This window comes from Camelus ferus, chromosome 8 (genome assembly GCF_009834535.1).
Source record: "Camelus ferus isolate YT-003-E chromosome 8, BCGSAC_Cfer_1.0, whole genome shotgun sequence".
In the NCBI taxonomy this organism is placed as follows: Eukaryota; Metazoa; Chordata; class Mammalia; order Artiodactyla; family Camelidae; genus Camelus; species Camelus ferus.
Window position 1 is genome coordinate 44,996,213 of NC_045703.1, and position 27,731 is coordinate 45,023,943.

At 38.5% G+C, this 27,731-nt stretch overlaps 1 protein-coding gene and 1 long non-coding RNA gene across 4 annotated transcripts in view; one reads left to right on the plus strand and one right to left on the minus strand.

Moving 5' to 3' along the window:
- The window catches only part of ARHGAP18 (Rho GTPase activating protein 18), a 163,336-nt gene that overhangs the window by 115,045 nt on the left and 20,560 nt on the right, over positions 1-27,731 (minus strand). The window contains exon 1 of one of the 3 annotated variants that reach the window (XM_032484895.1): positions 1,279-1,468. The exons of 1 other annotated variant lie outside the window; for it this stretch is intronic. In XM_032484895.1, the coding sequence (XP_032340786.1) occupies positions 1,279-1,391 (113 nt within the window). In that variant the 5' untranslated portion in view covers positions 1,392-1,468. Of the gene's footprint in view, positions 1-1,278; positions 1,469-27,731 lie in introns of those variants that run through there. One more of the 3 variants, XM_032484894.1, reaches the window with a different exon arrangement.
- LOC116665402 lies at positions 793-27,675 on the plus strand. Its single transcript, XR_004321998.1, has 3 exons — positions 793-1,230; positions 20,371-20,487; positions 27,446-27,675. It is a non-coding gene; the product is annotated as an uncharacterized LOC116665402 (long non-coding RNA).

Genomic DNA, 27,731 nt, shown 5'->3' on the forward strand with positions numbered 1-27,731 from the left:
CGGCCAGTATGGAGTTGACATTGCAGTCTGCTTACTGCTGAAGGGTTAATACCACACTAGGAGTCTACAGAAAAATGGATGAAAACATTTTATGACCTCTCACAAAAAAACTTAAGACAGAAAATAAAATGGTAACATAGCCAAAACACAAGTTGCAAATCCCTTTTATCTTTGGAAATGAATTAATTCAGTGGAATACATATGGTGATTGCTATGTGAGGCAAAATTCTGGTCAGCCTGGGAATCTAATAGGGTATTACAGCCTTTCTTTTGATTTCCTTATTCCCCTCCCCCGCATCTGGGGATTTTAAAACAAATGAAAGAAGGCATTATTTCAGCTTAAGGCATAAAGCATAAATCACAAAAGAACAAAGGAGGTTTTATTATCACATTAAACATCAAGGAGGAAATGCACCTAATGATAACTAATTTAGCGTCCAACCCTATTAGGTTAGCATTTGCTGGTTGCAAGCTTCTAGGCCAATATTTACGATTTATATCTAAGACAGGAGGTAAAAATGTCTATCTAGTGAGAAGGTCATTAAGAAAGGAAAAAAAAATCCTTGGAAAAACAGAACAAAGTACACAGATAGAGAGAAAGGTACTCTTTGCGCCTCAGTGGTCTATAGAACATTTGCCCTCTCTGCCTATAAAGTGATTTAACATTAACCACATGTAACTCTGACAGCAGAAGACTACTTCCTGACAAAACCTTTCTGAAAGATCCCTCCAACAGCCTCAAAATCTACAGACACAAAAGAATGTGAAACATATTGCCACAGGCCAGTGTCTTCAGCTTTCTGCCTAAGAAGTTTGCTTTCAGTGGGAAGAAGGGGGAAAAAACACACTCTCACAGCAACAGATTGTAGGGTGAACAGCCCCCCCCTGCTTGTTGGCACGGTTCCCAACCAGCAGTGCCAGTGGCTGGGCCTTGAGCTCATTCAAGAATTCCATCTCATGGGAAGTGTTTCAAACATAGTTATTTGATCTTTCAGCATTTGCAAATGCACCTGCTAAGCAAGGAGCCTAACAGCCATCGTGCCACTTCCTTCCTATCCGTCTTCCCCCGTCATCCTCCTCTGGGCGGTTTCAGACTTGAACTAGGTGAGATGCAAAGTACAGAAAACCCCAGCCAAACATTAGTGCTGCTGCACGAGGTTAGGTGCGACCTGCGAATGTCGGCTCCATTCTCCCCACACCAGCTTCCCTGTCACTTTTTTCCTGGAGCAGGTAAGAGGGTTTTGTTTTGTTCTCTGGCTTTCCAGTGCCCGGGCTTACCTCGCGGTGGCTTCCTCCCCAGCCTGGCCATGGCTCCCCGCCACGGCCTGGTCCTTGCCGCTGGGGTGGTAGGCGGTGAGCACAACTCCCTGGGAACTGGAGAGCCAGCTCATGGTGAGAGAAGGGGCATAGTTTCTGCGATCCTGACACAGAGACCGGGAATGAAGTTCCTGGCTCTCCGGGCAACTCCGCTCATTAGCATTGGCCGGCCCCTTCCCTCGAGGCCAGCGATTCACACAGGAGGGGCGGGGCCTCTCCCGCGCAGGGCCGCCTCCCGGCTCTCCAGGGAGCAGACCTGTGACTCAGAGCATTGCCCCAACCCAGGACAACTCCAGTTCGAGTGGCTTCAACTAAGGGGTGGGGTGGAGGGGGTGCTTGCTGCCCCCACCCTCCAAGTTATCCTGATCTGATTAGGCTGCAGGCTGCAGCCTCCTCTCATCAGTGTGAGCACAAGCTGTCTTAGGAAACAATGAATTACTGCTGAGCCTTTTTTTTTTTTTTTTTCCATTCTTAATTCCTGTTTCCATCTAATAATTTCTGCTACTTCATGTAACATGAGTAAGGGCTCTTCTTAACCCCTTCACGATCAGCGTTAAAATTAACCATAGCAAAACCCAAGCAACCTGTCTAGCAAAACCGTGAAGGTAACAAGAAAGGCTACTTCTTGTGTCGGGTTAAAAATATTCCTATAAAAATGTTGTGTACCTGGAATGTCGTCTTCTTTCATATAAAAGCCAATGCCAAGTTTATGTTGTTGCTTTTAACGAAATATCCTTCAGTAGCAAAAAGTGACCCATCTACCAAAACTCTGTTAAATGGCATTGCTGAGAATTAAAAAAAAAGGGGGGGGGGGACCTACCACTTGTTGAGCACCTACTATATGCCAGGCTTTCTCTGTGACAGCTGTTTTACATGTATTATCTCATTCAATTCAGTTCAGTTCTTTCTCCATCCCCCTCCTTCTCTCTCTCTCCCTCCTTCTCTCTCTCTCTCTCTCTCACACACACACACACCTTACAACATAGATATCATTATCATCTGCAGAAAGGTGAAGCTGAGAGGCAGATTAAGTAACTTGTCTAAGACAACACAATTGTTCTATGCCAGAAGCTAGATTTGAACAGAATTCTAGGCTAAATTCCATTCTTTTTTAACCAGCATGCTGTTCTTTGTCCTGTAGATAAGGAAACAGGTACAAAAGTTATGAAAAACATAACAGCTGTTTCTGTCCTTTCTCCTCTAAAAAATTCTGCTCTCCTGTAGGTACCCAGTAGTCTGAATTGAAGTGGTATTTTGTTGTTGTCCACTTTTATGGTCTATCAGGATATCTAAACTTCCTCCTAAATAAGTGTTCAACTTCATCACTCCGTAAACATACTGTTTATACTTTTTTCGTCATTTAAAATGATCATGAGAAATTAAGTACTTTATTCACACTTAAATACTCTTAAAGTATCTAAAATGTATTATTATTCTTTAAATCCTCTTTGGTATCTACTGTGAGCTCTCATTTACAAGCCTTCCTTAAAAAAAGAGCTTATTACAGCTTTCTCCGACCCCCTCCACAATTAGTTGGTCAACCTTTACATAATTACCTCCATCAGGCTCTACCTACTGCCTCCTTTCTCCCCCCATTGCCCAAGTCCTCTCTCTATACTCTATAATTAGATCTTAACTCCAATCTTACAACAGCCCTTTAGCTCATTTTCTTGCTTTCTCCTCTAAATTACTGTGTACATTATCATCCCACCCAAGCACAGTCCTAATGATGTCTCTCTGTACTTAAAAACTTTCACTGGCTCCCCACTGCTAACAGAACCAGTCCCAAACTTTTGAGTAGACTGCTGAACATTCTTGTTACCACAAGCCTCTCCATCTCTTCTGTCACACACTCTTCCCTCTGGTCCCATCACCATTCCTTTCTGTCTCTTCCACATCTAACTTAATCCTTTACCACATAATGGGTTTTCAACAAATGTTGACTGGTAAAGAACTGAATGAACGTCATGTGTCCTTAGAAAACACACTACATTTTTTAGTTAAAATTGGTAATATTAGACCAGTGATTCCCATGCACATATAAGTGTGAACCTATGGTGAAATGTTTACCAGTTCAGGCAAGATGAAAAATACAGGAAGAAAGGCAAAAGGTAAGTTGATTGGAGTATGAGTTCTTTATGATGTCTATATGGGAAAATACTAATTCCCACATTCACCCTTATTTCTTATGTAGTTGCTCTGAAATGCAAAACAAACAAATAAACAGGAATCACTACCTTCTGCAATTATTGATAGGCCAAATAGACTCTACCTTTTAAAAACTCCTTTTTTTCTCCAATTTCTTCCCTATCCCACCCCATCCTTTCCCTTCCCTGGACCTCCTTTTTATCTTCTTTATTTTTCTTTCCTTCTTCCTTTGCTACATCCCCAGTCTGTCAGTATTACGTATGCCCCTTGACAGCCACGAGCCAGCTCTCATGAGACAATCTATGATAAAGAGAAATTATGCCCAATTTTAACTAAAATGATGATTAAGTTATATCTTTGCATAATTATACTCTCTCCATTTGGTTAATAACAAATCACAATGTGCAAATCGAAATGTAATGATTGTGCTAGCTTGAAATAATATTTGTGTTCACAGCAGCCAGGCTTTTCTAATTTTTGTGAGGCATATATAAAATGAAATGTGGTATACATTGATTTACATAGCTTGGTACATAAAATTTGAATCCAGCTAATTTAACTTTCAGGTACATGGAAATCCTCTGGATTCCTTCTCCTTTTCTCCTAATAAGCCCTGTTGTTACTGGTCTGAGAATGTTGCCTGTCACGGGGAGACAGCTGGCAGGCTTGTGCTGTGGTGCACACAGCCTCAAATACAGGCTGAGGTAGATGAAAAATAGTTTTCAGAATTTTCTTGTGACCATCACAGAAGCAAGCCCACTGTCAAAATGCTCTTTTGAAAGGCGATTCCCATTTCACACCTAAAACCCTACCAAGCATTAGCTAGAATCTGTCCCCTATACATCACCCTTCCTCAAAGAGACACATTTTACGAAAAAAAAAAAAAAGTACTATTTTACTCCCTTCCGCAACCACTTTAAACAAACACTAAGAACCTAACATTCTTGAAGATGTTAATATTCCGAGCTAGTGACTGCATGCCAAACACTTTTACTGTTATGAAATAGCTCGCAAAGTAATTAACAATATCAAGACTGTTTAAACATTCATTTGTTCCCTTCAAATGGATGTCCTAGATGACATAGGGAGGAAAAAGGAAGCTGTAATTTACGTACCCAAATCAGTTCTTAAAAGCAGGGTGGAGATAGTACTGTAGTCTCAGATAACTTGATAACGATGTTTAAAAATAATGAAAAAAATTCTTAGTTTCAGTGCTAGTAGTATCAAAGAGTTATTAACTGATCTTCATATTTCGATTTCGGAGCCTATTTCGTAGTATGGAATTATATTTGCAGGGTACCAACACTGCAGCGGAACCAACATATTTATCAAACGTTTTCTCAGTCGGTTCCTGTCCCTTTAAATGGAATTAACTAAAGAGAATGTGTATACTCAAACATTGTAAGATGACTGGAAGCCTGTGTAGGACACAGGGCTATGTGAAAACTGACCTTTCAATTGGCAATGTTAATCTCAATTTACAATGATATAACAAGAACTCGAATAATTTAATCATCAACTATGAAGTTAAAGTTTTACATAGGTGATAAAACCTAGACTCACACTGCAGCATTAACATCAGGTAGGACATATGAGAACAGTTCCTCAGGGGATTTTTATCAAACTTAAAAAAATATATATTTATTTATTTGTTTTGGTAGGGGAGAGGTAATTAGGTTTATTCACTTATTCTTTAAAAATTTTAGTGGAGGTACTGGGGATTGAACCCAGGGTCTTGTGAATGCTAAGCGTGCATTCTATCACGGAACTATACCCTCCCTACCCCATCAAACTTTTTTATGAATAATTCTGTGAGCTTGCAAGTGAGCCAATTCTGTACTGAGGAGCTGTGACTGAAAATTATTCTGTATACAGAATCTAAACCTTCTCCCTTGGAAATTGCATTCATTATTACTAATTCTGTCTCTGGAGCAACAAGGAAAAAGCCTTTTCTCTCTCTCTGGACAGCTCTAAAAAAATTCTGCATTATTCTCAAAGTTATTTTCTTAACAGTTCCTCCAGGGAGAAAATACTAGCCATGCCTGGAATGATTTCTAACTGCTATTGCCAGAGGCTAATTTAGGCTTCTTGGTAAACAGCTGGAAGAGATCTCATAGTTAAGAGTTTACTACCAATAAATAATAATGCCTAATGTTTGAGAGCTTGCTGTTTGCTAGACATGGTACACATAGTCTCTCCTCTAATTGTCACAACAACCCTAAGAAATAAATATTAGAATTATACCCTCTTTAAAGATGAGGAACCTGAGGCCACCCCACTAGTAGGTGGCAGAACCAGGATGTATAAACCTGGGTTTACATTGAGCCCAAGCTGTTAAACATTATAAAGGTTACAGCTGTCCTGGAGCTGACTCTATTTTGTTTCTGAAAAAGTCCACATGAATAATTAATGAGGTAAAACAATCTACAGCAAATCTAAAGTGTTTAACCAAATGGAATAGTGATGTAAATGCACTGCTGTGGAGATGAGCATTCAGACAGGCACAAACACATCAGCTTTTTATTTTTTTCCTGGTACTTTGAAATGTCTTTTTTATGTCAAGTTACTAGGGGGTGTGGCATAGTATACATGCTAATACAAGGTCATCATCTTTATGCCATTGTATCTAAAATTGTCTCTGCTTATAGAAATGAAAGAAAATTGGGAGTTCGAGATTTGCAGATACTAACTACTATATATAAAATAAATAAACAAGTTTCTTACAGAGAACTATGTTCAATAACTTGTAATAACCTATAATGAAAAAGAAAATGCAAACAAATATATGTATGTATACGTATGACTGAAACATTATGCTGTACACCAGAAATTGACATAGCATTGTAAACTGACTATACTTCAATTAAAAAAGCTAAAAATAAAAAACTAAACCAAAAGAAAAATAAAAACTAAAAAAAAGGAAGAAAAGTCCTCGGACCATTATGATGATACACATCCCTTTCCTTTTAATTAAAAAAAAATTTTTTTTAATATCAGGCAAAGACAGATCTAAGTTCAGGGACCCTAAAGCTTTCAGAATTTCTTAAATACAGGGCTTTGGAAGGGGCTTTGCAAGAGCAAGACCTTGAAAGTTTAACTTCACTTAGCTTCATCTGGCACATCAAAACTAGCTTACAGTGGAAATTAGCCACAAAAAGAAAAAGCAATGATCTTAAACTTTCCTTTGGTTTTCTCCTCACTGCTGAACACAATGGGACTCATGCGGGAAACAACTGCATTTAGAAGCACCAAGTCAGGATGAGTGAAGTGTATTCCAGAGGTAGGTACATTCTGGAAAGGTAGTATTTTGCTTATGAACAAAACTCAAGTTGAAATATCTAGAATTAGAGCAGTATTTAGATTTGCCCCAGTGCAATAGCCTTGTCCTGAGGTAGATCACAAACAATGCTTATCACCTTGTCAAGTCCATCATGGTTGGGGAAGACTTGGTGAAAGTGAATATCTAAGGAAAGCACTATAGTTCTATTAAAGTTTTAGTTTTTATTTTAATTAAAATAACTAAGGTTGAGTTTTATTTATTAAAATTTTAGAGTAGTTTTTAGAGTAATAATACTATTTTCATTGACTGAAATACTTGATAAAACTGCACAGACAGATGCTACCAAAGAAGAATTTCTATTTTCTGAGCCCTTTGGGAAATTCCTAAGGTTAGAAATGTCTCCAAAAATGATAAAGCATAAATCTACTCGGAAAAAAAAAAAAAAAAGGTCCTATTACTCCATTTACAGAAGAACACCTGGAAGACTGGGCAACACCCCTGGTTTTTCTTTCTCTGGTGAAGAAATTACATCATATATCATCATGGATCAGTGCTTCTACACATGCACACACTGAAGGCAAAAACTATTCTAGAACCATGCAAGTTGTCAACATCACCAGACAGTGGGCCTTGGCCATTAACTTTTCAAAAGGGGGTGTCAAGAAATAATAGAAAAAATATTAGCATCCTTTTGATTACACAGGGTTTCACTAGATTTCCATAGGATATCTAGATGTGTTTGTATTTCATGGAGAAGTTTGCTTTTTAAAAGAAAAGGAAAACCCTCAAGATAATCTCAAGAGGATTTTAATCAGGGAGTTTGGCTCATTTAATAGTAGTTATTTCTGGTCAGTTGAATGAGTAAATCTTCTCATTTTTAAAGTTGCAGAACAAGCAGAGTTGTTTTGGACAGGTAGCCACCATGCCCACAGAGGTCAGAAATTGAAATACGAGACAAATTTTTGAATGCCATAGTTGAATGCTGGTATAGCAAAGGACAACAACTTCTCAATTTCTCTGCAAGCAAAAAAAAAAATCTCAGGAGAACCCTTTTTCAAGTTTGCTTCTACTCAGATGAAAGGGAAAATAACACTTCTTGACTTTTTAACACGACTTCGACTCAGGGTCTTAGAAGATTTCTGATAGGCCTTACTTGCCTGCATCTGGCAGAGTAAGCTTTATGAATTCTAATTTTCTGTGCTGCTACTACATACCTCTGGGAATCAGGATTTTCAGGAATTGTTACCAAAATAAAATCAAAATGAATTACATATAAAAGAAAATATGTGCATTATTTTGTGAAAAAGCAGCCTTTTTACTAAAATTTATTTAGGGAAGAATCTGTTTTGTTTCTTGTTTTACCATTTAGGATTTTGTTTCTGTTTTTTTGGAAATAATCATTAATTTTTTTTTTCCAACTGGGTGAGTCACAGTTCCTAGTTTAAAAAAAAGTTTATATCACAGTCCCTCAGTTTTAAGAAACAGATTTTAATATTTTTTAAATTAGTAATACTTTGAAATTAGAATGTTTTATATGGTGAAAAGACTTTCTCTGCAAAATTATGGCAAAATAGACTGACTTCACTGGTTATAATGACTTTGCTTGATTGGCTATAATTTGCTTATTTCATCGGAAATTTATTTCTCTGTGAAAGAATAAATTTCCCACGAAATAAGTAAATTACATCAAAAAATTTAGTATAATTGTTTATAATGATTTTTTTGAACCAGAGGCCATACGCCTCCAGAATTCTCAATATACCTCCAGAAAAGATGAAGAACCATTGCCCCAGACATTAAAGGATTTTCACCCAAATGCCCCACACCTCACTCTAACTGAGAAAGATCTCCTTACATAATATCCTAGCCCCAAATTGTTTGTGTTCCTGAAATATACTCTGAAAACTCCTAAAAGAGTTATGTGCCTTCATTCTGTTTAATAATTTGGCTAGCTGGTTTATTGCAGAGGCTCAAAGAACATAGCTATAATCATGAGGATATTGGCTTTCTGAAATTTTAAAACAGACTCAAAATTATAGGGTTGAGGTTGTCCAAAGGTTATCTCTACCTACTCCAAACTACTTCTTTTATAGAAGCAGCTGCTAAGGAACAAAAGGTGAGGCAAAAGCTGTCAGGCAGATGGTGACAGAGCCAAGACTCAGGGAGTCAAGGAAAACACCATATCCGGCCACCAGAATAGGTACTTTCCCGCAGTATAAACTGCTCAAGTTCAGACACTGTCTCAGCACACAGTCCTGGCTCACTCAAAATGTCAATTATAAGAACTGATGTCTGGTTCTTGTGACTTACTCCTAAGTCATGTCTTTAAAACTTCCCATCCCCTCCCCCCTCAGAAAGTCCTAAGGTTCTCTATAATTCAAATAGTGAAAAAATTTGATTCCACTACATAAAGTGGAAAATTTATTATTTTCTATCATCAACCTGTCCTTCTGCTAACTATACTTCATTTTTGTATCTTTCTTTAAAAGTATGGAAGATCTATATTTTTTCCTTCCCAATAATGAAATTATATATTTAATATTAGATATGTCACATTCCTGCAGGAAAGGATTAATAAGCAACAATAAACAGAATAAAATTCCTCGCAGTCATCATTCTTCCAAGCCTGTTACAGTACATTTTATGTATACATCAAATACCCACAAACACTGAAGATTAGATTAATATTTCTAAAAAACAGCTTTTATCACAAATTGGCCCAAAAGAAGAAAAGCAGAAAAATAGGCACCTTGGCGTGACAAAGGTAGATTATTCTTTAGTTTTCTAACACATTATATCACACTGCCTCTTCCTCTTAAACAGAAGTAGTTTTAAAAATTTTTTTCTGGAAGGTAAATATATAACCTTCTAAATCTCTGAGTGTCAATCACAGTCAGCGATGGTCTGAGAAATTTACATCACTGTAAGTTATCACGAATTCAGATCAAGGCAGCAGAGTCACATGTTTGGTCACAAAAATGAGACACCTATCAGAAATCTCCTTACTGCCCGTCTGGCCCTCTAAAAAGTAATGCTGGCGAAGATCATCAAAATAAAGCTGCAGTGAACAAGTAAATACACCACTTACAGAAAACAAGGCGAAATGGACAGAGCCCTCTAGGATTTGATTTCTTGCAAGAGAAGCTGCCATGCAGGCTATTACAAGCATTCATATATTAGAGGATTATAAAAGGAAACTTGATACAGTCACCATCAAACATTTAAAAAGACCTTTCAAAAGCTTTCAGTCCAGAACAGACATTCCGCCACCTCAGTGTGAACTAGAGACAAAAAATGAGCCCAATGGAGACTCCTCAAATGCCCCAAGAGCAGGTATTAGACACCAGAAATGGTTGCTGGGGTACTTAGAGGAAGACTAGTAGGCCTGCCTCTAAAAAAGTATAATTCTCCAACAGCCCATGGTTTTTACCACTAAAGTCACATACAGGGTTATACTGCACAGCCACTGGCTCAATCAAATAGATAATCTAAGAGAGGTGTAAATGAGTCAGACACAACCCAGCCCCTAGGAGTTCATTTTTTGGCTAGGATGGACAACTGTGTACGTATTTACAATATCAAGCATTGAATAGTAAACGTAAAAATAAACAAATAACCCAACGCGTATCCAAATGCTAAGGGAACAACTCTTTGGAGTTAAGTAACTCCACAATCTATTAAGGTTTCAAGGAAGGGGGCACCATTAAATTAATGTGCATATGTAATTTTCCCCCAAGCTTTCTGTATGAAGCAAAGATTATTTTACAATCAAGGAAAATGCTATTGAACAGACACCCAGTAAGAACAACCCATTAGGTCTTGAATTAGGGTGGGTAGAGCCGGGCTTTCCAAAAAGAAAGGGAACAAAAGAGGCGAAGGCACAGGTTCTGGATAACTGCTTATTCAAAGTCAAGGCATGTTCACAGCCTAAGTGCTGCGAAGAATGCAAACAGGCAAAGGGAGGCATGATAGGAAGATGAAACATAAAAATATCTAAATTCACACCAGATGTTTAGGGACTTGGATCCAGTGCCTTGCAACTATGTAGGCTCTCCTCCGCTGGCAGCGGGGAATAATCAGAGGTTACAGAGATAGTAACCTAACCAACTACAGAAGAAGAAAGTACATTATGGTAGCTGTAAATAGCACAGATGGGAGGGAAAAGATGGAGAAGAGAGATCCACTAGGTCATGACAGGAGAGCTCATCAGTTAGGAGGGTGCTGTGATATTACATCAGGGGCAGTGCGCAGAGGCACTCAAGCAGTGGCACCTTTAGGAATTGGGAGACACGTGGACGTGGGAATGGAAGAGGATGGGGTCCAAAATGACCCCCACGGTTTCTATTCTGGATGATGGAGACATCTAACAAATGGTTAAAAACGAAGTTGTTTAGAGGACAGCTGTGACGTGTCCCCACAGCAGGAAGGCCTCAGGCAACATGTGGTTAGGAAATACCTGGTGGCCGCTGATAGGTGAGGAAAACGTTGAAAACGTACCAAAGTTTTGGGACTCGAGCCAGCTCTCCCCAAGAGAACTAGCTGCCCAAAAGGTTTTGTCCTGTGCCTGCCCCACTGATGAGTTTCAGCACCTGCCCATTTCTCAAGGATGCTTAATTTCCACAGCAGGAGCCCACTTAGATCCGCTGAACTTCAGAACTGTTTCGAACAATGAAAGTTTTCAATCAAGAGTAAAGAATTAAAAAGGAAGAGAAGAAGAAAGATGGCAAAGGTGAATTCTGAGCAGCTATCAAGTTCCAGGCACTTGCGAGTCCCTTTAAAATACTTCCTCCCTTAATTTACCATCTTCTGTTCAGGGGCACTAAAGCTTTAAGACACATCAGTTCACTGCCCCTCGTCACAGAGCTAGCCCTCGGCACAGTCTGGAAGCAGGCTAGGCTCCCTTAGAAATCTGACTGCAAATGCAGACAAAAGGCACTCAACCTGCTTTTCATTTAAGTCTGATGATATTTTATTACTAAAAATAAGTCAATTTCCTTGTTACTTGACCCATTGGCAGCCTAATTAAAAACGTGATTACCAAATAAGAGAAAGAAATACTGAGGCCAAAACAAAAATCTTGTAATTGAAAAATTTCAGGCCAAATTGAGAAAATATGAAAGCAATTTCCACACCAATCGCCTACCAGTGATTCCACCCTGGACCGTTGAGCCTGAAGGTCTAATATCCATTGGTTATTAGTCTATTGTTCTAACATAGTACATAGCCCAGGTAACTTGCTTCGGTTTTGCACCAAGCCCTGAGGTTTTAGTACCGATCTTTAATTTCAATCTATCTTCACAGTTATGCTCTATCGAAACAAAAGAATGGTGTGAATTGATTTATGAATCACAGTATTTTTGAACATTTGGTTTATACCATCTTGAACCAATTTTCTGTGAACAATGAAATGAGGAAAACAGCTGCTCCCAAAATTGCTAGGCCAGGTGATATAATATCCTTTTCCCTCTTCCTTTTCCTCTTCTTTAAATAGAGGCTTATCCTTGTTTACAGGATGAGGGCAAGAGGCGAAATCCTTTCCAGAAAGGATGCAGTGTGTGCTGTTATTACTAAGGTACTGTGCAAACCTGTGACCCAGGCTGCCGAAGGAAATTTACCAACAAAGAAGTAGCTAAGCTCTCACCTCTGTGGATAGTTACTGGTGAGGCGGCTAAGGGAGCACGGGGGGCGTGGGGTACAGGGAAATAAAGGCTCCCAGGAGCTTTTTCTCTCAACTCACACTTGCCGCTAAGCCTCTGTCTCTGAACCAGTAAAATGGAAGTTACATGTTCCTACCTGACAGGGCCGCTCTAAAGTATAGATAAGCTGGTGGAGGAGGTTGAGAGAAAAAAGGAAAAGGCATTCACTGGATCTGCTCAGTGAATGTCTGTGCAGTGCAGAACCCTGATATGAAGGCTTTATTCTCATCATGCAGATGAGAACACTGCAACTCAAGGACAAATGTCAGGGAGAGCTCTTTGCTCAGATTTTTTTTTTTTAAAAGGTAGAGTCAGGCTTCAGGGTAAAATTCCTTTGATATAAAATCCCTGCGTTTCCCATTTTCCCATTATTCTATCCTGTGTCTATGGCAGCACATGAATTATTAAGGTGAGTTTATATATTATTTTTATAGTCTACCAAATCTGAGATGCATACTTTTTTTAGACTCATTATTTTGCAAACTAGTGAAGAAAAATACTGCCAGTAGTACTAGGAAGACCACCAACTGTACGTTGCATCACAATTTCAGAGACGTTCAAACGTGAATGAAACAAATAGACATCTTACTCCTCGTCTTTCTTACAAATGACGGACTGCAAATGCAAAGCTCGCATCTTTAATATGAAAACTCCTACTCTAGATTTCTTTATTTGGTTATCTGTTTATCCTTAACCTTTGAAAAGAAGGCTCAGGGCCTTTCCAATTGGCACAGAAGTCCTTGCACTAGGGCACGATTTAATTGGAACCTGCCCAAGCCTGGAGTTTTCCAGACTTTGCATGTCACCACCTATACCCATCACGTTCCTGGCTTGGTTTGGGGGCTCCTGGAAAGACTTTGCAATCGTCTCTTGGCAGACCCACACCTCAGTATTTTCACTGAGCCAGTCCTGCTGGGATGAGATTCCATGTCCTCCAGAAGTGCACATAAACCCCCAGGAAAGCCTTAGAAGCCATCTGATGTGCCCTGGGTCACTTGGCAAGGAACAGCTTACTCCATTTCAGATTTCTGTTCTGTACCAGCCAATGAACTTACTGTAGCCTGACAGATGTCAAGTACAAACACAGTCATTCCTTTCTTAACACCAAAGTCACTTACCTATTCCAGTAATTGATAAAGTAAACTTTAAATTAATTAATACAAGAAGAAAATTCCTAACTACTTTTCTTTTTGTATTGAAGTATAGTTGACTTACAATATTATATTGGTTTCAGGAGTATAACATAGTGATTCAGTATTTTTATAGATTGCACACCAAAGTTATTATAAAATATTGGCAACATTCCCTGTGCTATACATTACATCCTGGTGACTTACCTATTTTATAACTAGTAGTTTATACCTCTTAGAAATCCCCTTTACCTATTTCACCCTTCCCTCCACCCCCTCTCTCCTTTGGCAACCACTATTTTGTTCTCTGTATCTGTGAGCCTATCTCTGTTTTGTTATATTTATTTGTTTTGTATTTTAGATTCCACATATAAATGAACATACAATATTTGTCTTTCTTTGCTTGACTTACTTCACTAAGCATAGTACCCTCCATGTCCATCCATGTTGTTGCAAACGGCAAGCTATTTTTTCAATCTAACGACCTTTTGATAGTTATGGACTTTTCTCTTAACTATCCTTTTCTTCTGGATGAATGTGAGGGCCACTAAATTGGCCCTAAAATATCACTTATGGCATAACTATTGTCAGTTCATTTGTTTATTGTTCTATGAGAATGTGTTCCTTGGCCACTCATCAGTTTATTCATTCAACAAACACTTTTGCCCTGCCCTTACTGGTGCCAGGTACTGTATTAGCTGATGGTAATAAACTGATAAATAAGAATGAAATAGGGAACTTACAAAAAGCTGGTGGGCCCAAATTCTTAGATTCCCTCAGCTGGAAAAAAATGCATTTATTAAATACCAATTATATGCTACTCTGTGCTATTTTGTTTCTTCCAGGTTAATCCTCATTTTTTTTTGCCTCTGTTTGACAAATGAGGAAACTGGAAGATTAGTTAGAAAGATTAAGCAATTTATATGAGATAGAACCAGCAGGGCTCACATCTGAAACTGCGTCTCCTGACTTTAAATCAATCATAGTCTTTGTCACTGAGGCATGTTACTCATGGCATCTGTCAAACGGAGTATTATGGTGCAGTTAGAAGTTCTGATCGCAAGCGGATTTGTGTTGTGTCAGTTTGAGCATTGCTGTGTCATTAACAGAAACTTGGATCACAGATTTCTAGCAGCTGAGCACAGTGTGAGCAAGACAGTCCTCCGAACACTATTAAGTCTTTCAATATTTATTTTCATTTGACTAGAGAAACCACGGTCTCATATTTTAATCCTAGGAGGGCTCTACACCTTCTCTCTGTAGTGAGCAAGTCCTATTCGTTCAAGTGAAAAGTGAAGCTACTAAGATTTCTCAGACTCTGTACGTGTTAAGATTATAACAGGGTCATTAGAATCCCATTATAATGAATTCTGGCTTCATAACAAACGATTGTTCCAAAGGAGACTTACTCTTACACTGAGATAACACTTGGTCCCCAAAACTAAATCCCCTTGGGTCAGAGTCAGCTATGCAGCAAAGCACTTGCCCTACCTGCTCACTGGCCTCTCTCTCTGCCTGTCCCACTCTACGAGGGATTTGAGGCTGTTTTGGGGGGTTTGGGTTGAATGTGTACCACTAAGACACATACACAGCCTAGCATTTTAAAATGTGAAAGCCTTTCTTTCTCACAGGGAAGTTCTAGGTATTAACTTAGATCTCCCTTGGACATTCTAAAGAAAGGCTGATTTCCTGAAGTATGTGTGATAATTTCACCAATAATACGTTCCCACAGAATGTGCCTGGTTCTCCACCACTCATTCTGTTATACCAGTTATTTATATTTCTGATAACTCCCTCCTCTACACACACACACACACACACACGAGGATTCTATAGGATTACATGGTCATTGAGGGCCGAAAGTTTAGCCATCTCTACACTCTCCATATAAAGTCTGGCCAGTCATTCATCAGTATTTGTTGACTGGATATGCCAAAGTGTCCATGTCCAAACCGCTGATCTGGCCAAGGACACCAGTAAAAGCTCCAGAGGTCTATTCCCCACAGAGGCATGCGGAAAGGTCAGTGCAAACCCTGAGAACAGTGGGACAGAGAAATGCAGCAGATTTGGGGCCCTGCTGGAATAGTTTCTTGGCTGATGAGATACATGCTGGAAGTCTGAGTAAGAATAAGCTATTCTACTGAATCAGTCATTGTTAATACAACCCTGCATCACCTGTGAAGCAATGGGAACTACGCATTCTGAAATTGGAAGGAAAAACAATCATTTCCACCCTATTCTTTACCTCCCCTTTCCTAAAGAAACCAGCATCACGATCATACTAGAACTGACTTAATGTGTCAATAGTCTCAACTCGTCTTTATCTTACAGAGCATCAGAATACATGAGAAAAATGCATTACGCGAAGAGCACAAAGCCTGCAATCCCCCCACAGCACAGAATCAAACTACCAGTGGCATCACTAATCAGCAACTGTAATTAAGCCTAATTATAAATTACAAGTATCTAATTTTAGAAGACCTTGGCTTTATAAATCCTAGACATCAGAGATGTTATTAGCTACTTTGAATTATTCCAGAGCCGGAAATATCCTTCATGCATTCTTGCCTCATGAATCTGGCCTAGAAACAGTCCAATAACCAGGATCCTTTCCTCAGACCTACAGAGGGCAGAGGCAGTGATCCTTTGGTATTATGAGTTAAGCATCTCTGAGAAGGAAGTCTCAGAGTCTTGTAGTCCTGGTGTGACTTATGATATGAATAATCCCAGGAAATGTGGTAAATACAAGCCTTATTGATTTAACAAAGACCTGAGCAAAGGGGAGCCCTGAACTGGGAAAGAAGTGTCAGAAAAGGAAGAAACAGGTCCACTCCAGAAAATCCCCAAGCGGATGGCCGTGTACTTGAGCCCCTCACTTCCAGCTCTGAACCACCATCATTTCTGTTTTGGTTGAGTTTTGAGCATTTCCAACTATAATTAAGATGCCCAAAGTATTATCTTTGCCAGGTATAAGGACTGGCATAAAAAGGAAGGAGAAACCATCACAGTCATTCGGAATGTGATGGCTCAGTAAAGTCCTGGTGAGTTTTCTTGATTCATAAAATGAAGGCTGCACTGCATGCGAGGACCTCTGTGCTCCCTCCAGCCCCAATGTGATAGGTCTAGGGTATATCACCACGTGAATTTCCCTGGCAGCATGACAGACCACACCTCCCGCATTGGCAGGTTATACAGATACAACGGCGATAGTTACCAACTGATTCAAGACACAGTGTCCAGAAATCCCTGACCTCTAGAGATACTAGACAGCTAAGAGCGGCAAGCAGTAAGCTAAATAAGAGGGGAGATGTTTGCTCCTGTCTGCTGCTTGAAAGGCCTTTTATAGGAAACTGCAAGTCATTAAGGAGAGCCACGGGATAGCAGCTTTAGCAGTGAGCGTTGCTAACTCTTTTTCCTGGAACACAGGTGGTGGTGGTGACCCTTAGCCATTCCTGACAATCACAGGATGCTGTACGTATGTCAAGTACAATGGTCAGTAGGTATGGTCTTCCTGTTGAGAGAAAGGTGGCACAGCAGGGACTTGCTCTGGAAAAGGAAGCTAGCGTTAGGGGTTTATATTACTGTTTAGAGTTGACTTTATCTCAAAGGATATCAGCAGTATGTGTCATGTGACAGGGCTTTTGATCATGACCTCCCTTCTAAAGGCAGTCACCACAGCACCTGCCACACCCACTACCCTGCCCACAGTCCCCTGAAAAGGAGTAGCTAATCCTCGACAGTCATGCTCTATAGGACCCAGACCCAGCCAGAGCTAATGACTGAACCAGGGGTATCAGTGTGAAAAAGAACAGTGCCTTCAGGAGAGCTGGTTTCCAGAACTCATGTTGATGCTAATTATCTCCGTGACTTTGCACAAGGTACCTTTTCTATGTCCCAGTTTCCTCACCGTATAAAGAAAGGGTTAGTTAGATCACAGGGGCCTTCAGATCTCTTCCACCTTGAGCGACTCTGTGGAAATGATATACATCACCTAAATAGCAGCATTTATTATGCTTGCTTTCTGTGTGGCATGCACCATACTAAGTCCTTTCCATACATCCTCCGCTTTAATCCTTACTACAACACGTGATGATGGTTTTATCCTCACTGTATAGGTCAAAACAAAACAAAACAAACAAAAAATCCTGAGACGCAAAGACAGGATTTACAAAGGGTTCTGTCCTGCTTATACTTTTTTTCCATCTTTTTAGTCAAAATGTGTGCTCTGTTTAAAAATCACACAAACTCACAGTGGGCAGACAAAAAAGAAATTCACGTAAAACCAGATTAGAAGTAAAATGAAACAGAATTTTTATAACCTTTCTATTTTATCAATTGATGATTTCGCTTTTGACTCTGCTTTTTGATCTGCCAAATCAGTGAGTAGTTTCATTATTGTCGACACAATGTTGCATAATTCTGGACGATTCCTCTGACAAGCCTCTGAGATGTATGACCACACTACTCTGGTATTCAAAGCAAAAGCAGCTTGAAGAAAACTATTTTTCTAGATCTGGGGCCCAGTGTTATAAAAAAAAAATGCCTTTGCCAGGAGTGACTCCACTTTAGAGCCAAATGTTTTCCATCCACCTGTCATTTCCAGATAGCATTAATATGAAGAGGCAACCTTTTATTTTTTTAACCAGTTATCATAATGAGGTGAACCTTTAGCTTTAATTTGGTTGCCACCTGCTGGCTGAAAGACAGAAATCTTCCCTCTGCAGCAAAGGCAGCTTGGGAACTCAGAAGGACGAATGGAAACAAGTTCTCTGTCATTAATCAGCAAAGCAAGTTTGAGTGGCATCGGGTTACCTTCTAAATGGGAAGGGAACCAATATTTGTTTGCCAGGTACTGTGTTAGGTACTTGAGAGACATTTAATTACACTTACTCAGCCCCCAACAACGTGACTGGCCTGAAATATCAACACCACCATTTTAACTGGCTTCAGATTCCAAAACCCAAAAGCGGCCGCAAATTCAAGGTCTCGTTCAGACGTCAGCCTGGCTTCGTCATCAGCAGGTGCTCTTTTCCCTTATTCCGTGAGTCTTGTCGGCGACGGGATGTCCAAGTAATCTTACGCTGTACAGAAAATACTGATGGGTTGAGGCTTAGGATCAGAGCCACAGCTCACCGCGGAGCTGTGTGTCACAAAGCCTGCATGATATTTCACAAGTTAAGCAGAGACAAGTCAGCTAAATACTTCATGAATTTGGCAAGAATTGCATCAGTGATTAGTCAAAGTAAGGTAGGATGAGAATGTCACGAGAACTATCGATAAAAGCCACTTCAAGGGGATCAGAAAAAATAACATATTTTAAATTAAAATTTCAAACATTCAGCCTTTCAGCAAAATAATTTGAAAAAAGGAGGGCTGGGTATTTTTCCTTTGGTCTGTTTAAGAAAGTCACCTGTGCACCCATCTCTTCATGGCCACCAGTGTACTGGGTGCTGTGTGGCACATATACAGCCCAGCTCCTGGCCTCAGGGAGCTCATGATCTAGCTGGCCAGACAGCAATATAAAAGCAAGCTCCAGGACTCAGAGCCCCCTTCTCGTCTACCATCTTCTGCTGTCTCTGAGAGGCACTACCACTGAAAAGAACAATGGCTAGTGTTTGTGGGGTAACTGTGTACCAGACACTGATCTAAGTTAGTTAATATAAGGAAAGTGCTTAATCTTCATATAGTGGTGTGAGATAACTGGTATCTTTAATCTCTCTTTTATCCATCTATGCAAGGGTAGACAATTTGCCTAAAATCACACAGATCTCATAAGTGATTGAACTGGTGTTCAAACCCACGCACTTTGCTCCACAGTTCAGATTTTTCAAGACCAGGCTAGGCAGCCTCTAAGAGAAGTATGATTGCATTGGTTTCAAAGAAGAACAGGAACACAGAGTTCAGAGAACTTAGCAGAGGTTGCATAGTCGAGGAACTAGAGTGGAACTTTCTCTCGAACCACTTGTCCAGTTCTCAACTACTACCATTGTGTTGCTTCTGAAAATAAGAATGATGATACAACAAACAAAGAATATTTATCCACGTCACCTAAGGAAGTTCAAGGTCAGGTTCTTAGGAACAGAACCTGTAGCAGTGAGCGGCTTACTCCAAGTGAGGCTGCTTTGAGGCTTTGAGCTACTTCCAGACCCGTCCATCTGTGACCTCCTCCTGTTATTTCAGAGGCCTGGCACAAAGCTACAACTCTCTAAGTGAGGAGGGTGACTGACTAGCCATCTCAGCCCCTCTACTCTGAGGAAGCATGTGAATTCCCATTTACACGACTCACATGGTTTATCAAATTAGAATGACCACCAGTTCCTGGGGCAAATTCAAAGTGCATTCTGGTGTCAACTGGAAAGACATAAGAATTAAAATCCACTCCATACATCCTTCTGGAATTAATACCTATATGAAATCGTTATCCTCAGATGAAGTTTTATTTAGAAGTTTTAGGAGGAATCACCATTATTATTTAATAACCGTATCTCACATTCATCTAAAACAGCTATAATTGAAAGATATGGTTATAACTAGTATTTACCACTAATCAAACAAAATATTGACACTAAGGCAGTGTGTGGATAATGAGATACACAGACACATCTGGAAATTACCCTACCGAGAATTACTAAGATACAAAATCATGACTAATGGTCACCCATGAGTAGACCTAAAGCAATCTGACAAATGTTTTTTTTTCCTTGATTCTTCTAACTTCATTTCTCAGGACATTAATACTTTAATTCTATTTCTCAGGACATTAATGGTTTTCTTTCTTTCTTTTTTTTTTCCACCATAGGATGATGTGTTTGTTTTCCGTTATGAAGGCTATGAAAAGAAGAAGAAGAAAAATGCCAGTGGAGGAAGGAAAAACATATACTGGCAAATGTAGGTGATTCCATAGAGAATTTTACAAGTGAGTTATAATTTTCATTGTTCTAAAATACTTTATAATTATTGCCGGTGGCTTAAAGGTAGATACATCATGCTCTGTATGTGTTTTAAGCTCTAATATTACATTTCAAGAAAAATGTGTATCTAGAGAGGATGATTGGGCTTGTGTGAAATTCCCAAAATATATCATATGAGAAAAAGTAGAAAGAAATAGGCATGCTAATCCTCTGAAGGACAAAAACATTCAGAAATAAGAGCAGGCATTATGCTGTACATTTTAAGCTTATATAGTATTATGTCAATTCTATCTCAAAAAGCTAAAAGAAAAAATGATAACAGCAAACATTTATTGAACGTGTATTATATACCAGACATTGCACTAAATAATTTATGTGCATTATCTCATTTAATCCTTACAACCACCATATGGGTAAGTAATATTACATTTTACAGACAGAAACCAAAGATTGGAAATATTCAGTCACCCAAGACCATAAGTTAACAAAAGGGGAAGGTAAAACCATCCTGCAGGTCTGCCTTCCACGTAAAGCCTAGTATCTTATTCAATCCACTACAATGGGCTCAATGTAAGAGATAACCCAGCCTCTCTTGTAGAGGCTGGGGTTCTGATACCAACGCTGCCACCACCTGGGAATGTGACTTTAGGTAAAACATCAGCTCAGTGATAGTCTTCTGTCATCTACCAAACAAGAGTTGGGATGACCCTGAAGTTTCTCATAGCTCAAATTCTGTAACTCCAAATATTAGGTTTATTGAACAGAGAATGAATTTCATGTTGCTTTAGATGACAGAATTATAATTAATGGGATTACTCAGACTGACCATAGCGTACAGAATAAAATGGAATGGAGAGATCTGCAAAGAACATATGAATGAAAATACAGATCTCAAACACACTCATTTAGAATTGAATACACCTATGTTTTAGTAGTATTTTGCTGTAACACTAATGACGGTAGAGTGGAACCAAAAGTAGACTCCAAATTCAACTTTTAGAATAAAAAGAAATTTTAAAATCATACTTTGTTCTGTTATTTTCCCCCTATATTCAAAGAGAGTGTCTTTCAAAAGAACTAGTCAAATTCTGAATCCCCTAAATGCTAAAATGATTTTAATGATGTGAAATGGCTTAGATTATAATTTCACAGTGCTAATGAAAAATGTTTTAAAATATTCATAATCAACAAAAAACTTCATGGTGACAATATTAGAACAATCCATTCTCAAATATAAAAGTTCCTGATGACAAATTTGTTTTTCTATCAAACTAAGATTATGATGCTAAAAAGTTAAAGCTATTGATGATAGAAAATCTTTGTTGTCGCCATTCTACTCTAAAAATTAAATGATCACGTCTATAGGGAGGACGTGCAGTCTCGATTTCTATGCTCAATTTCTCTCTATTTAATATGCTGGTCTTGCATTCTGGCTACCTGCTGGATATCCATCTCTGCTGGGCATCCCTTCAACATCTTAACTGCACGTGCCCATGCTGGCAATCTGTGGAGTTACAGAGAGGTGCCTCAAAGGACTTGAAAAAAATGACAGCAACAAGCAGTCTTCAGTCTGCTGATCCAAAGGAACCTAAAGCACAGATCAGCTCTTAGGACAGCAGGACCAGGCCAGTGGGGCAAGTTTACAGTCCTATTAGCATATCCAACAAATGATCAAAGGAGTGAGGGAAGAGAGGCTTGAGCAAGGCAGGCGAAACAGACAGATGAATGGGAAATAGCAGTTTCTATTCAAATGATATTCAGGGGCCTGGAGCCTTGCTAACTGGCCATGGAGGCTGGGCAGACCTCGTCACTGAGAGAAACGTTCCAAGCCTAATGTATCCAGCACCCCTGGTTTTTGTTGACAAAACTTTTTGGCATGGTTTCCTATGGTGGTCTGCCTAGGAGATAGTGTTCATCAGACAAACTTTTAAGAGAAACTTTAAAGAATTTCCTAATTCTTTGTCACTGGTCCCTAATCAAGTGTCAGTAAAATGGTTTCTCCATTGACTTACAGAGTAAGAGTTGACCATGCCTATTAAACACTCCAGTTCTTGCGGCAAGTCAAATATAAGGCACATGAAGAAAAATATACAACACGGTAATCTAGACCTCTGGGATTGATCACAATGCAAATATTCAAGTAACCACCACTGCAGCCACAAAATTAGGACACTGCTAGCCCCTAGAAACTTTCTCCTCTTTCCTTCTCAATCACTACCCCTAACTTTCTGAATTTATATGATAACCAATTTATTGGGTTTTTTGGTAGAATTGCCACCTAAGCACATAGCCTTCAAACCAAGGTTCAGTTTTATCTTTCTCCTACTCTTTATATGAATGTAAAGGTACAATGCCTGGCTTTTTTTTTTTTTTTTGACCTATAATTTATGCTCACAAGATTCATCCACATTGTTCAAATAAGTGTAGTTTATTCATTTTCATTGTTGTATAGTGTTCCATTATATGGATAAACAACTTATCCATTCTACTATAAACAGAGGTTAGGGCTGTTTCCAATTTTTACCCATATAAATAATGTCTATGAATATCCTTGTACGTCTCCTGGTACACTTGTGAACACACTTATTAACTGTTTTGTATATGCTGAGAAGAAGGTATATGCTCCTGTTGTTGGGCTCCATATACGCCTGTTAAGTCAGTTTTGCTAATCATCTTGTCCAAATTCTCTACATTTTTACTGGGGATTTTTGGTTGTTTTTATTTTTTTTTTAATCTCCCCCTCTCTCACTCCTGTTATTTCTCACTCTTTATAATTAAAAGCAAATTAATAATCTTCTCCCCACTCCCCAAGAACTCTTCCCACAACTTCACTATTCTAGTATATTATATAACCATTTTCTTAAGAAATATGACTGTTTGCTTCTCTAAATCCTCATGGGAGTGTTGAATTGCATTTATCATACGTTTTACATTATGGTTGTATACTAGTCTTATCTACATTACTAGATGATACATTTGTATAAAACTTTCATGCAGTATGAAAACAATAGTTTCCAAAAAAAATTTGTTGAAATTATATAATTCACTTTATCTGAAAACACCTCCAAAATTGTTTTCATCCTTTAGAAATCAGCTGAGTGAATGGAAAAAATTTGCCTTTGAAATCTCCTTTTTATCATCCCATTTCTTTCCTGAATAATCTAAATCTACACAAGATCCCCATTTAATTTATATCAGCCAAAACCTTAAAACCATCCAAATATCCATTTATAGAAAAAAAGAAAAACTGTGATATTTCCATACAATCAACAATTTAAAAAAGAATAGCTTTTGATATATGAAACAATATAGATGAATCTCAAAAGCGTCATATTAAGAAAAAGGCCAGATATAAAAAATAAGCCAGATATAAAAGCATACATGTATTTCATTTTAAATAAAGTTCAATAATAGACAAAAATAATGTATGGTGATAGAAGCCAGAATAGTGGGAGAATAGGAACAGGATCTGAAAAGAGCACAGGGGAACTTTCTGGGATGATGGCTAGTATATTTTACCTTGATCCAGACTGATGGGTACACAGGTGTACAGACACATATACATTCATCAAGCTGCACATTTAACATACTTACATTTTGCCATAGGTAAATTATGCCTCAAAAAAAGTTAAGGGGAAAAAAAAATCCTGTGCGTTAAAGTCTACTACAGGGCACTAAAGATAAACCAATACATAGAACGCTGTGTGATAAAGAGAAAAATGAATAACACTGTGACTGCACTCCTTTTGACCACAGGGAAATATATAGCCAGTAACATAATTTGAACAGTAACCTTGCAGAAAGACTCCTTGTTGACCTCCTATTTTTATTACAGCTCAATGTCTTAATACACATGTGTTAAATGTTCATTGTAGAAGATGTAGAAATTCCAAATAAGTATAAAGAAAATTAATTATTCATAATCCAACCACAGAGAATATTTTCTTTTTTAAATTGGTTAAACAAATTATTTGCTCTACTACTGAGCTATGTCCAAGTTAACAGGAATTTCTAACCATAAATTCCAGGATCCCTTGAACATTGAAAATATCCCATTCTACTCAATTCATCTTTCATTAAAAAATAAATATACAACATCATTCTAAGTGAAGTAAGCCAGAAAGAGAAAGAAAAATACCATATGATATCGCTCATATGTGGAATCTTTAAAAAAAAAAAAAAAGAATATAAATATAAAACAGAAACAGACTCCTAGACATAGAATACAAACTTGCGGTTGCCAAGGGGGTAGGGGGTGGGAAGGGACAGACTGGGAGTTCAAAATTTGTAGATACTGACAGGCATATGCAGAATAGATAAACAAGATTATACTGTATAGCACAGGGAAATATATACAAGATCTTGTGGTAGCTCACAGCAAAAAAAATGTGACAATGAATATATGCATGTTCATGTATAACTGAAAAATTGTGCTCTACACTGGAATTTGACACAGCACTGTAAAATGACTATAACTCAATAAAAAAAACCTGGAAAACCATTTAAAATAAATAAATAAATAAAAAAAATTAAAACAACAAAACAAACTCAACTGAGATATGTTTTACTGATGGCTTGTTGCAAGAAATAAAGGGAATATGGATCTACGTAACAATTTCGGAGTACTTTGTAATTTGTGAGTACAAATTATAGCTAAAGTCAGATGGGGCTGTTAAGTCTTAAGGATCCCTGATTTTAGTCACTGGTTTTTAGAAACAGTCAATAACACATAAAAGATTCAAAACCTTACAGAGAAAGTGGGATGAAAACAGATTCAGTCTAAAGAACCAAGTGTTCTAATGGCTCCCCAAGGACAACAGCAGCCTTTCGCAGCGGAGGATGGGGGAAAGGTCAGTTGTGGTAGGCTGAGTATATTTAGGAAACAGGTCATGCCATTTCTTACCCTCAGAAAATTAGAACTTACATAGTAAAGTGATGCTCTCGGAAATCCTGATTTGACTCAAACTGATTTGGCTACCTGAGCCACTCTCCTCCCACTCCCAACTCAAGTAACAGCTATGAACATTTCAAACTCAGACCACTCTCTGGAAACACCAGCGATTCAGCTGCTCAGGGCCTCCAGGATGGTGCCCATTAGCCCTCTGGCCCCACCTCCACCTTCTTCTACGGACACGCTGGCCTGCCACCACAGCAAGACCACTGCCCTCCCTGAAGACACCCTGGTGGCTCACAGGCTCAGTATATATACCCTGCTGTCCTTTGGCCTCCCCATCTGGTCCGTGCCTACTCATCCTTGAAGGCAGAGTAAAACCTGCTTTGCTAGAGAAGCTTGGGCAAACCTGCCTCGAGGGGCCCATTCACGTTCCAGTCTTCTCCATTCTAGGCATTTCCTCAGCATATTATAATTGTCTTCTCCCGTGACTCCCTACACACGGGTCGAAATGAGATCTCTGGATGGTGGGACTTTCTCCTTTCGGTCTTTTACTAAGGTAGACTGGCAGATAGGAGATTCTTACCAAATACAGGTTAACTGAATGAACAAATGAACAGTAAATTATGATATAAGCTCTTCTCAGGGAGGTGAATCAAAATGGAATAGCTGTTAAATTAAGATACCCATATTCTTATTTCATCAATTAATTTATGGTGTTAGCATTCCTACTAACAGTGTATTTCTGACTGACTCCAGATTTCCCCATTGGTTACACAGTGAAAAAGCAAATAGACCCAATGCCCCGTACACTTAAAAGTGGTTGAAATGATAAATTTTATACTATGTATATTTTGCCACAATTTTTAAAAAGTAAATGGAAACAAGAAATATTTAGAAGTTATTTTTTTTTGTCCTGATTGCTGTGGGGGAGAGGGGTACAGTAGAGTTATATAATAACTATAATCTTTTTGAGCCAATTTCTTTGACTATCAGACCAGCAATTTTAAAATGTGCTGAGCCGAAATTGTAAAACTGAGGGTAAAAAAAAAAAAAAAGTAAACAAGTGAAAAAAGTTATAAAAGACACGTTTTTATTATGAAATTAAAATGCAAAAAGCCCCTTAATTAGAGAAAATAGAGAAGCATTGCTGTAAATGACATCCTCATTAGTACCACATAAATTGCAAGGGACAGCTTACAGCTCACAAGTGACTATAAAGTTAGTTAACTAGTTTTACAATAAAACACATTCTAATACCACATAAGAGCTGTCCGTGAGAGAGATTTTTACGTGGCTCATAAGCTTGTTCCTAAAGATATCCCAGTAGAGGGGTTCTTGCATACTTTGATCCATGAGAGACGCTTGTAATAACAGATCCCCAAGGCGTTTACTCCTCATAAATTTTCTTCAAAGGGGACAACATTTCTGGTTTGTTTTAGAATAATCTGTAGTCGTAACTTTATAGGCAAGCTGCTTCTTTATTCCAGATCCTCAATCAAAAATTCTAGTATTTATAAGATGTGCAGAAAAATCAACTACTTTCAACTTGATCCATCATTCGCATGACTTGTAAATATATGGATCAGACACATTCTGGTACTCTCAGTTTTATCATCCTTAAGAATAAAGCACTTCTTAAATTGGCTTAACTAAGATTTTCCTAGGTTTCCCTTATCAGTAAGGTAGCATGTAACTATTTTGAAAAAGGGTCAGTGAAGAAGAAATTTTAAATGCCTAAAACAGAAGACATTTTCCTAGAAACAGTTACAGTATAGCAGGTAAACAGCATTGATAACAACTTTCTAAAACGAACACAAAAAAATCCTACAATTTCTCTGTTCATATCTTGTAGCAGTTATTTTTGTTAATCAAATGTGGAAAAGATCAGGCAAAAAATACTATCCATTTATTTTCATGATTTGGCAGGAGAAAATAAATTTAGCATTTTCTATCACCCTATTTTTAATGACACTAAGGCTAGGAATTTTTGTACTTTTAATCTTTACCCCACGATCTGTGATAGGTTACACTGAGTTAATCGATCTATTTTCCCCCCTTACTTTTTGTAGACAGATAATCCAGGATCATAAATCAGAAGAAACCAGTTTATCTAGAATGAAGGAGTACAGCCAAGTGACCACCAGCTGCTTCCTCTTCACCCCACTGAGAAATGACGCAACTTCTGAGCTCCCTAGACAAGAGCTGAACATCAACCACAACTCTCACTTCTGTTTCTTGGTCCTACTCCTTTAAAGATTTGGACCACGTAGGTAAATTCTGCAGCGACCTAAACAACTAATAAGAGGAGTATAAAGTAAAATCTACTTGAACAATTCTGCATGACTTGCCATGCCC